The sequence below is a fragment of the Topomyia yanbarensis genome, chromosome 2 (genome assembly GCF_030247195.1).
Source record: "Topomyia yanbarensis strain Yona2022 chromosome 2, ASM3024719v1, whole genome shotgun sequence".
Taxonomy (NCBI): Eukaryota; Metazoa; Arthropoda; class Insecta; order Diptera; family Culicidae; genus Topomyia; species Topomyia yanbarensis.
The window spans coordinates 315,265,183-315,277,956 of record NC_080671.1 but is presented as its reverse complement, the minus strand read 5'-3'; the positions used below and the strand labels follow the sequence as shown (position 1 = coordinate 315,277,956).

The 12,774-nt window shown below is 39.5% G+C and overlaps 1 protein-coding gene across 9 annotated transcripts in view; it reads left to right on the top strand.

The window, feature by feature from the left end:
- LOC131683643 (protein bride of sevenless) overlaps nucleotides 1-12,774 on the top strand; it is a 43,283-nt gene that overhangs the window by 11,211 nt on the left and 19,298 nt on the right. For 6 of the 9 annotated variants that reach the window (XM_058965778.1, XM_058965782.1, XM_058965780.1 and 3 more), the window contains exon 2: nucleotides 2,392-2,815. The exons of 1 other annotated variant lie outside the window; for it this stretch is intronic. In XM_058965778.1, coding sequence (XP_058821761.1) covers nucleotides 2,773-2,815 — 43 coding nt within the window. In that variant the 5' untranslated portion in view covers nucleotides 2,392-2,772. Of the gene's footprint in view, nucleotides 1-1,887; nucleotides 1,977-2,312; nucleotides 2,816-12,774 lie in introns of those variants that run through there. 2 more of the 9 variants (XM_058965783.1, XM_058965779.1) reach the window with 2 other exon arrangements.

The following is a 12,774-nucleotide window of genomic DNA, read 5'->3' as shown; positions in this document are numbered from 1 at the left end:
AATCCACCAAGGATCAGCAGGTAGCGCACAGTGCATATGGTCCCAAAGCTGTATTTAAGATGACAAAATTGTTTGCGTCCAGAGCCTTGGGACCATAGTGCAGTGGTCGGAAATGCCAAAAACGTGAAATCGGCCAAAAAGAAAGTGAAGTTAGCATTTAGATATTCCTGCAATGGAGTGGACAAGTTGGTGATGAAAACCGATGTTTGGCGTTATTTTGATGGCCAAGATGGCGACTTCCCGTTGAGCAATATTCTCAATAACGCTAACAATATGGGTATTTTTGAAACGGCTGGACAAGTAGCTGATGGAAATGGTAGATTGACGCTAGTTTGATCTCTAAGACGACAATTTCCGGTTGAATGAAATTCTTCATAATTCTATCCATAAGGGTAGGCTTGACGAGTAGATAACGAAAATCCGTGAGTGACGCCATTTTGAAGACCAAGATAGCTATTCCCGATTGAGCACACAACCACAACTATATCCCTATAATACATATATAATTATCTCGTTCCGAAAAGACCCACATTGTTGAGACTAAGGAGAATTTAGTTTAGCTGGAGGTCGGTATTTTGGATCGTAATATGACTTCAGACGTAGATTCCCGTCATCTGCTCGGTAAGCCCTCTCGGAAAATACACATATTGTTAATTCGTTTATCTACACCCCAAGTAGCACGCTTGGCGTTCGAAAGCGATTTCCTTCATCTCCTCGTCAACCCCGTTCCGAAAATACTTGTTGATGTTATAGATCAGCGGTTCTCAACCTTTTTCGTTCCACGGACCCCTTAGAAATCATCCTGCATTGTTGCGGAAAACATCGATTTCTTATGCTATCAATATATTATTTTCAGTTTATCAGGATACTAGACTTGAAATTTCAATACCCACTCGAAAAATATATTTTTCTTCGTGGACCCCCAGCAGCGACTTCGCGGCCCCCTAGGGGTCCGCGTACCCTAGGCTACGAATCACTGTTATAGGTAATTTATCTCAACCGGAAGTCACCATCGTGTTTCGCGAAATGTCTTCCGACATCGATTCTCGTCATCTGCTCGTCAATCCCATTATCGAAACATCCACATTATTCAGGTTAAAGAGAATTTATCTTAATCGGATGTCGTCATCTTTTTTTAATGACTTTAGACATCTACTCGTCAATCCCATTCTGAAAACACACGCATTTTTGAGATCATAAAGAATTTATGTAAACCGAAGTCGCCATATAGAATTGTGAAATGGCTTTCGACATCGATTCTTGCCAACTGCTCGTCAACTCCATTTCGAAAATATCCACATTGTTTACGTTAAAAAGCAGTGATTCACAACCTGGGATCCGTGAAGTAGTTGCTGGAGGTCCTTGGAGGAGAATATGTTTGTTGAAATAGCGTTTCGAAATACCCAAAATCGAGTTGATAGTATTTTTGCATTTTACGACTCATACAGCACAAGTTCAACACTTGGCGACACACATACCAAATCAATTTTGGGCTTAACCCGCTGAAGACATATCATTCCAATTCTTTACAGAACTATGGTATGCTTTATTATTTGGTGCTGGGCCCATATACCTATCCTCATATGTTCTAACCACGATTCACAGCTAAAGTAGGATTGTTGTGAAAGTCCTATAGTTGGATCGTAAATTTAGCAATTGGCCCAATTAACTGACGTAGCCGATTATTCGATCCATAAAATTAATTTCACGTTTACGTCGAATTCTAAAACCTTGAAAATCACTGGAGTTTTTTAATAAAAATAATTCGTAGATAGTTTAATAAGGCTCCATTTCCATGCATGAAATATCCAAACTCGAGAAATGGGAATCAATTAATTCAATTTTGTTCTTTGGGCTATTCAACAGGATGTAATATGAATGTCTGACTGAAAAACACGAATCCCGTTGAAACAGGACGATTTTTTTCTGCACCAATGCTTCCAGCTATGTGTATATTCGATTAATATCCCCATAGGGTGCGTATTTTGCTTTATATTTCAAAACAGGCTTATTTTTCCGAACCTGCCACGCCGTCCCCTTCCTGCGAGTGCATAACTCCGCCAGTTGCTTATTATCGGTATCGTTGCATCCCTCCGCTCGCCACGATACACACTACATGCAATCCATTTTCTGTGTTATTTGTTTACCTACTATCATCCGAACCGGTAACATTGCCAGAACACTAAACATTGAACCCTTCGGACAGCACATCGCAGTCGGTGGTGAACGATATCGATTTTCCACGATTTGGGCTGCACGTGTTTGATCGAATTTTGAGTGAGATGGAGGTACATTGGCATCATTCGTTGCAGTGCCATCGGTTGGACGTTCGGAGTGTTATGCAAGTGCGACAGTTGGACTGATGCATTTCTCTAATTTGTGCATGCATAGGTCAAGGTTAATCAGATGGAAACAGACCAGCACAGTTTAATGTTCGCGAGCGAGCGAAGCAGCTGGCATTGGAAATAAATAGTGTAAAAATGCAATTACAATTTGCAAGTATTTGAAAGTGTATGAATAGTTTACGATTTAATATATTGTGGCAGCAGAGCATAAATTTATATGTGAAACTAAATAGATAAACTTGAAGAGAGCAAAAGTGAAACATGCGCCATTATCGGATGAGCCGTTGAATGCAGATGAACAGCTGATTGCCGATAGCACGCGCGTGAATTAACAGACGACGTGTAGACGGTAGACACATCACAAAACTATTTGCGGCAATAACGGAAGAGAAAGCTGCATGCGGTGGCGGCAAATGCATCGGTGATCATGAAGCGTGAGAAAGGATGGTGCGAACAGCTTTGCTTCGAAGGTTTGTATAATTGTCAATAAAATGAACAAATGTTCCATAATGTTTTGAACAAGTCTCAGCATCCAGTCTAGTCCTGCTTAATAAAGGTTTGTACTAAATTAGTACGCGGAAAATGTGTGCAGGGTGTTTAGCTTTTTCTAACTCTATTAGGTAACAGTCCGCATTATTTTTTGAACAACTTCTAATGACTTTGTTCTTTCGCAGAATAAAGAAACTCTGTACTATTTCGTAATACATAATTAAAAGCCAGTTTTCAAATTTCAACCCCTTTGTTGGAGAGGTCATATTGGTGTGCTTTGATTTTGATTAAACTTTCATCGTTTGTTTATGCATATGTGGGCTGGACTTTGGCCAAATATCAGGGGGGTAAAACAGGCAACGAAAATTTGTCCGGAGAAATAGGTCAAACTTTAAAATCTCTGTTACTCTGGTCTAACTCGACGGAATTCTATGCTAGTTGCTCTTCTTAAAATATCTCGATTCACGATTACTGTGATTTTAGCGTAATATATGCAAAACTAAAAAAACCGTGATCAAAAATAAATCTACGTGTTTCTATCAACAACAAGTGAGAACATTGAAAATTAGTTAACAAGTATAAAAAGATGCGGTCAGCCAATCAGTAAAATTGTTTGTAATATTAGCATGCAAACAGAAATTATTCACGTGCAACTTCTCTTAGGACCGCTGCAGTGTAAGATAGTTCCACATTATTTCTGGTCAAACGATTGCATTAGCTCTGTGATCGATGCAGAATTGCGGAAGGAACAGGACGATGCATCATTCTTGGTGTCGTTTAATAATTAACTGCAAAAATGTGTGATGCTGTTACTAAGCAAGCGAAATATTAGATGTGCTTTGTCAATCAGTATAGGTTTTAAGCATACACAATATCAGTGATAAAATAATAATTTCGAGCACCAAATTTCACTCTGGAATATTTCTCATCTCCTTTACTGCAAAATATTCGAATAACTTCATATTACCGATACTAAGAGACCGCGGTGCCGGTCCTCCGCAAATAGGGTTGCACTTAAGATTCTTACGTTTGACTTTTTCCATCCTTTGTATCGCACCGCTCATTTCACTAAACCCGAAATGTATCCAAGCTTTAGCGTAGGGTAAACATCTAAACTGTTCTTGATCACACTATGCGAAACCGGCTATAAAATTTACCGACAAAGATTCAGATTGATAAACAGAACATGGGAGAGAACCTTTTACGCGGTAGTCTTTTTAAATCCAGAATATCCCGAACACGTGGTGGGTTGCTTCGTACAGCCGGTTATTACCAAGCTTAAGAACCTTGATTACGTTCTCAAAGTACAATTCATTGTTTTTTAGAACTTTCGTGTGTTGTTCCAGGCAAAGCTTTCCTCGGCTTCATCGAGCACCTTTTGGTCGTACCATCGATTTTTACACCGATGAAGTTCGTTTTTTACCTCATTACCTGTTTTAATATGTAGCCTTTGCAAGGCGCCTAGTCTAGCTTTTCTCGTCTGATGCTCTGAGGAACACAAGCCGATATCGAACACTTGTGTGTATTGATCCCATCTGCTTTTGCGACACTCTCTCCTCTTCCCAATCAAACGAAATGCCCATAATAGATCACTGCATGATAACGCAATTAAAGGAAAAAATCAGTTCAGCGAGTTTCTTTGCAAGGTGCAAGCAGTGTATAAGCGACTCGGTCCTAGTCTGGGTATCAGAGACAGGGGAGAGAGGGTGTACAAAGGTGACAGAAACATGTCAGCTTCAGTGTTAAGGCATCTGGAGATCAACAGCATGGGTTACATACTCGCACGACCTTCATCAGAAAGCATCATGTACTGCGACGCCGGGTGGTCCTGTAATTGCTCCTGCACACGATTCCGAAGTACGACTCAGATACGGATCAGCAACACACCGAGTTGCGCATGTGTTGATTGTTGACTCATTCGACAGAGATGTTTCGTGTCACCTTGAAGGTCCATCAAACCGTCGTTGAGGTACGGTACAGGCGGAAAAGGGCACTTCTGAGAATGACAAGAATATAAATGGGGCAGTTAATTCTATATATGGCTGTTTTTAAGATGGTGTATAAGAGGGACATAAAGAGGATGTCGCGGCTTCCCAGAAAATCTGGAATAGGAATATTGTGTGATGTTCCTTGGGCCCGAAAGGAATCGAATAATGCGATCTTGCAGAACAATACTCGGCCCTTGCCTCGTTAATATGATCAATATCGTGATAACCGTCGCCACAAGTGCAAATATCGCTATTCGTGAACCCAACACGTTAGAGATAAACGTCTAACACACCATCACACGAATGAAATCCCGACCCACATTCATTCCTCTGAACCAAGGTTTCCTTTAAAAGTTCGGGATAATAGAATGTAGCCACCGTTCTAGCTCTCAATTGCTCCAAGATGTCTGTCTTCGTTTTACGAGAGATATTTTTTTATTCATTTCGTTTATTTGATAGGCACAAATGGGTTAGCTTGGCGGTGCCAAATTCTTTTGTTTTTACATTTTGGATATGTTAAAACTAGGAGGTTACAATGTTGAAATATTTTTTTTAAAGGAGAAAAATTTTACAGCTATCTTAAGACTAGTAATACGATTCTATATACAAGAGAGGGGGCAAAAGATTTTTTTTATGAAAAATTTTAAAACAAGGAATTCAATAGTAATAGTTTTTAGGAAATATTTACAGTTATCTTAAAACTAACAATATAGTTTGGTACACAAAAGGGGGAACAAATATTTATGAAAAATTTCACAGGTGTTTTAAAACTAGGGATACAATTCTATTTACCAGATGGGGGACAATAATTTTAACAAAGAGGTAAAATTACAATTATCTTAAAACTAGGAATACGGAATACAAATTTAAACTTTTTTACCGGAGACTTATGCTTGGTGTATCAAGGACAGGGGAGAGATGGCGTAGATGGTGACCGGGAGAGAAGAGCAAAACTTGCAACTTTCGGGCAAACGGGAGATCAGCGAAACAAATTAGCGCCTCAGTCTAGTAGGTCGGATTGGCGGATGGTATTTTTCGGACCCGCGGGGAATCCTTCAAAAGTCATCGGACCTCGAGTCGCTCTCGCTTCAGTTTCCGTAGTGGTAAGGGCGACGGCGGTTACATAGTGGCAGTCTGGAGCTGATCGGTTCCACAAGGCAGGAGAAAACTTCTAAAAACGAGAAATAAAAAGAGAGGGGCTAAATTGAGATATTTATCGTTTTTATGAAAGTATGAATAAGGGACATATAGGGAAATTCACGATTTACCAGCATATCTCGGACTGGGACATTGGATGGTCTACCTCGGACCCGAAGGGAATCCTTTAACTGAGACCTGGCGTCCAAATACCCGGCGCATACCCAGACAATGTGTTCGATGTCGTGATAGCCCTCGTCATAAGCGCACAGACTACTCTCCGCAAGCCCCATCCAAGGTGTAGTGGTTGGACATAAGTCGAGACATTACACGAATAAAACCCCGACCTACATCCATCCCCCTGAACCAAGGCTTCGTTGATACCTTTGGGATAATCGAATGTAGCCATCGTCCAAGCTCCCCATTGCTCCACGAGGTTTGCCAACTGTTGAGTGTCCTCTGACGACAAATACTAAAAAAATTCATTGAAGCAGATTGGTCTTTCGTATATGTCACCATTTAATGCGCCCACCTTTGCTTTGTCGGCCTTTTTATTGCCCGGGATAGAGCAATGAGAGGGGACCCAAACAAAGGTAATCTGATAAGATTTTTCAGATAACATACACAAGGACTCCCGTATCTTCCCCAGGAAATATGGGAATTGCTTTTTGGGCTTCATCGCACGAAGAGCCTCGATAGAGCTGAGGCTGTCCGAAATGATGAAGTAGTGATCTGTAGGCAGAGTGTCGATGATCCCAAGGGTGTACTGAATTGCAGCTAACTCTGCGACGTAAACTGCAGCGGGATCATTGAGCATGAATGAAGCGGTGTTGGAATTGTTGAAGATACCGAAGCCAGTGGACCCATCGAGATTTGATCCGTCAGTGTAGAACATTTTGTCACAGTCGACTTCTCGGAATTTATTATAAAATATATTGGGGATCACTTGCGGGCGTATATGGTCCGGGATTCCACGAATCTCTTCCTTCATGGATGTGTCGAAGAATACAGTAGAATCAGAAGTATCTAGGAAACGAACACGGTTGGGAGTATATGAAGAAGGATTAATGCTCTGTGCCATGTAGTCGAAGTACAAGGCTCTAAATCGGGTTTGAGAATTAAGCTCGACGAGCCTATCGAAGTTTTCAATCACCAACGGGTTCAGAATGTCGCATCGGATGAGCAATCGATATGAGAGTTCCCAAAATCGATTGTTTGGCGGAATAACGCCCGCCAGCACTTCGAGACTCATCGTATGGGTCGAGTGCATGCAACCCAACGCAATACGCAAGCAACGATACTGGATTCGCTCCAGTTTGATGAAGTGTATGTTCGTAGTGGAGCGGAGACAGAAACACCCGTACTCCATCACTGACAATATCGTTGTTTGGTATAACCTGATCAGGTATCCTGAGCGTCCGGAGAAAATTGATCCTTTGTTGGCATTTCTGTTTCAGATACCTAATGTGACATCCACAGGTATCTTTAGAGTCGAACCAGATCCCGAGATATTTAAATGTGAAGACCTGATTGATCGTTACACCCATTAATAGAAGCTGGAGTTGCGCCGGCTCACGCTTCACAGAACAAAACAACCAACTCAGCTTTCTCCGTGGAGAACTCGATATCCAGCTGAAGAACCTAAGCAGACAAATTGGAGTATCTTGTAATGGTCCTCGCAAGTCGGCAGCTTTGGGCCCTGTAACAGAGACTACCCCGTCGTCTGCAAGTTGCCTTAGCGTGCATGAATTGGCAAGACAATCGTCAATGTCATTCACGTAAAAATTGTAGAGCAGGGGACTTAGACATGATCCCTGGGAAAGACCCATGTAGCTAAATCGCGATGTTGTTAAATCGCCATGCGAAAAGTGCATGTGCTTTTCAGACAACAAGTTTAGCAAAAAGTTATTTAAAATTGGTGAAAGACCATGCTGGTGCACCTTCTCTGACAGAATGTTGATAGAAACTGAGTCAAAAGCCCCCTTAATATCCAAGAAGACTGATGCCATCTGGTCTTTTTTAGGCCATTTGGATTTCTGTAGAAAGCAACGCAAGGCAATCGTTCGTCCCTTTGCCTTTGCGGAAGCCAAATTGTGTATCTGACAGTAAGCCATTTGCTTCAACCTAATTGTCGAGGCGATACAATATCATTTTCTCGAGCAACTTCCGAATACAGGACAGCATTGCAATCGGCCAATACGAGTTGTGGTCGGAGGCTGGTTTTCCTGGTTTTTGGATGGCGATGACCTTCACTTGCCTCCAGTCATGAGGGACAATGTTACCCTCAAGAAACTTGTTAAATAAAGTCAACAAGCGCCTTTTTGCAATGTCAGTCAGATTCTTCAGCAAGTTAAATTTGATTGTGTCTAACCCTGTGGCGTTATTGTTGCATGATAAGAGAGCATGTGAGAACTCCACCATCAAAAACGGTGTTTCGTTCGCGGTATCGTGAGGGGACGCGGCGCGGCACGTTTGCTGTACCGGGACAGAGTCCGGACAGATCTTCTTGGCGAAAGCGAATATCCAACGGTTTGAATATTCCACGTTCTCGTTGGTACTATTACGGTTACGCATACGTCGAGTCGTACCCCAAAGAGTGCTCATCGCTGTTTCTCTCGTTAACCCGTCGACGAACCGGCGCCAATAACTGCGTTTTTTAGCTTTCATTAGACTCTTCATTCTCTTTTCTAACGACGCGTACTGTTGATAGCTAGCGGGTAACCCGTCTTCCCGGAAGACCTTATATGCAGTGGACTTTTCCGCGTACAGCTCTAAGCACTCTCTATCCCACCACAGGGTGGGAGTCGAGAGATATTGAAAAATTCATTAAAACAGATTGGGCTTTCGTAGATGTTACCTTCTCAAGCACTCGCCTTAGCTAAAAAGTCCGCTTCTGCGGACCTGGGATGCGAGGGGACCCAAACTAAGGTAATCTTGTACGATCTTACAGATAAATAAATAAATAAATAAATAATTCCAATACGAGATAAAGCACGCAGGAGCCCTCATATTTTTCCCAGAAAATATGGAGAGGGTGGTTTCTAAGTTTCATCGAACGGAGAACCTTTATTGAGCTGAGACTGTCCGAAACAATAAAGTAATGATCGGTGGATAAAGTATCAATAATCCCAACGCTATACTGAATCTAGTGGAGCCCGCGAGACTTGACCGGTCGATGTAAAACAACTAGTTGCAGTCGACTTCTCGAAATTTACCATAAAAATGTTTGAGATCATTTGCCACCGTATTTGATCCGAGATTACACAAATCTCATCTTTCATTGATGCATTGAAGAATATAGTTGAATCAAAGGCATGAGAGAGATTGACACGGTTGGGATAATACGAAGAAGAATTGATATTTTGTGCCATGCAATCGAAGTACAAGGACATAAATCGGGTATGGGAATTGAGTTCTACAAGCCTCTCGAAATTTGTATTTACTAACACATCATAAGAGCAATCGATATGAGAGAGCCAAAAATCGATTTTTCAGGGAAAGGACTTCCGCCAGCAAATTGACCAAGTTATCTTGCCTTGGTCTTTGAAAATCGACAGCTAATGGAGACCATACCACCATCTGCAAGCTGCTGCCTATCTAGGCTATTTGCATTTCTGCTGAGAGCAACGCAAGACAATCGTTCGAACCTTTGCCTTTGTGAAAACCAAACTGTGTATCTGTCAGTAAGCCATTTGCTTCGATCCAACTGTCGAATAGGATCATTTTCTCGAACAACTTCCGAAAACAGGATAGCATTACAATCGGCCGATACGAATTGTGGTTGTAGGTTGGCTTACCATGTTTCTGGGTGACAATGACCTTCACTTGTCTCCAGTCATTAGGGACAATATTACCCTCAAGAAACTTATTAAATAAATTCAACAAGCCATCTCTTGGCATATTCTTCATCAAATTGAATTTGATTCTGCTTGGTCCTGGGGTTTTATTGTTACATGATAAGAGAGCAAGTGAGAACTCCACCATCGGAAAAGGTGTTTCGTTCGCGTGATCGTGAGGGGGCGCGACGCTGTAGACTGTGCGGAATCCAGAAAATCTTCTTGGAAAAATTCAATATCCACCGGTTTGAATATTCCACTCTCTCGTTAGTACTGTTTCGATTTCATAAGCGCAGGGCCGTGCTCCAAAAAGTGCTCATCGATGTTTCTCTCGTTAGTCAGTCAATGAACCGGCGCCAGTAGCTACGTTTCTTGGCTTTCATTGAACTCATCATTCGCGTTTCTAACGTCGCGTACTGTTGACAGCTAGGCTCGTCTAGGTACGTCTTATATGCTGCGGCCTTCTCCTCGTATACTTCTGAGCACTGTTTGTACCAGTATGCGTTTAGTCTGTGTTGGATTCGAGGTATCGAAATCAAGTCAGTCAAGAGCCCGTACTCTTCCTCGGGAGGAAGCTCTTGTGTGGACTCGATTTCCCGGATGTCGCAGATGCGTAGCTCTTCCAATAAATATTTTGTGTGAGGTAATACGAAACATTGATTGAATTCGGTGGCCCTGAACCGTTTGCTATAGTAATTACGTTTGACTGATGGTCGCTGCCATGGGGATCAGGGACTACTTTCCAATTGCAAGGTCTCGGACGCGACTGGGGAAGTCAGAATCCGTATCATTTCACTCGTGTGTTGAATTGAATGGTGTAATAAACGTTGTATATGAGAACTCGTTCTGTAGTTGTGAGCTTTAATATGTGAAGAAAAGTAAAATTAATGCCCAAAAACATTTTTTATGATCACGATCACATTATTTCAAAACTGTCAACTTTGGATTGAATCATTGAGTATCATTGAACTATACAACTTAAAGCAGCACCTCACCTAATAAAATATTTTTGGCGTCAATCCTTCTAGAACTAATTATAAAAAAATTACTCTCAAACAAATTTAGTTCGAGAATGTCTTCAGCATTTTTTTTTTCAAAAATTCCATTTTAAACAAATTTATTGAATGTAGTTGGTCAGTCGATTGGCTTGTACGCAGTTCATCTCGGTTCGAGTTCCAACCCTCGTACGTCAGTTTAGAAATTTTTCTAACCTAAAAAAGAGACGAAAGACCCTAAGGTAACCTCTATAATCAAAATGAAAAGTAAATATTTGTTGAATTCATTCCAGAACTAATTTTATTGAAGACATGAAAACGCCATGTATTTAGAATATCGAAATATATTAGACTAAATGTGAAATGAAACCTTTAGAACAAGTTATTCTGACATTAATGTAATTGAAAAATTTCATCTGCTGTGTATAAACAACTAGCAAACACCCATCGCGCGTTGCTGCGACTTTCAACGAAATAGGAGGAAAACACAATTTGTTGCGAAACGCCATCTAGCGGGCAGATAATCCCCAACCAATAGCACACAAACACGCCCCGTAACAGGTGCCTACTATGTAGAAATTTTGATGGCAATCGGTTAAGCCATTTGGGAGTCCATAAATCATATACATACAAACATTGACTTTTATATATATATATATATATATATATATATATATATATATATATATATATATATATATATATATATATATATATATATATATATATATATATATATATATATATATATATATATATATATATATATATATATATATATATATATATATATATATATATATATATATATATATATATATATATATATATATATATATATATATATATATATATATATATATATATATATATATATATATATATATATATATATATATATATATATATAATATATATATATATATATATATATATATATATATATATATACATATATATATATATATATATATGTATATATTAGACTGCCCAGAAAAATAATGAATTTTTGAAAACTCAATCAGACCCCTGAGTCGATTCCTAGTCCCACCAGGAGTACTTGCTCCAAATTTGAGCCAAATCGAACAAGTCTAGCTACCGGACCAACGTGCTTGAAGTTTGTATGGGATTTTTCGACAATTTATATGGAGAAAACCCACTTGTTCACATTTTCGCCGCTAGGTGGCACTGTATACATCAGATTATCACCAAAAGTGAAACTTAGGAAGATAATTTTATTATCTACAACTTTGTTGAAGATTGCAAAGCGATCCGACTCCAATAGGAAAAGTTATTAAACTTTTAACGAAGTGATGTCTGAGTCAGTTTTGCATGGGGCCTAGCAGTGCATGGTAGTGTATCAGTACCTAAGTTTCACTTTTGGTGATAATCTGATGTATACAGTGCCACCTAGCGGCGAAAATGTGAGCAAGTGGGTTTTCTCCATGTAAATTGTCGAAAAATCCCATATAAACTTCAAGCACGTTGGTCCGGTAGCTAGACTTGTTCGATTTGGCTCAAATTCGGAGCAGACTTTCCTGGTGGGACTAGGAATCGACTCAGGGGTGGGCCGATGGGGGTCATTTTTTTTCTGCCACTCTAATATATATATATATATATATATATATATATATATATATATATATATATATATATATATATATATATATATATATATATATATATATATATATATATATATATATATATATATATATATATATATATATATATATATATATATATATATATATATATATATATATATATATATATATATATATATATATATATATATATATATATATATATATAATTCACATTCTATTCAAGGTTGCCTCTAAAGCTTACAATAGATTTAATCGCCAAAATTATTACATCAAAAGATGCTCTTTTTATGCTAGAAAGCTTCTTCGAGGTTGTAAAACTCCAAAGTTGATGCTTTCGAAATTTTGTGATCTTGACCGTTAGAAATAATTTCGAA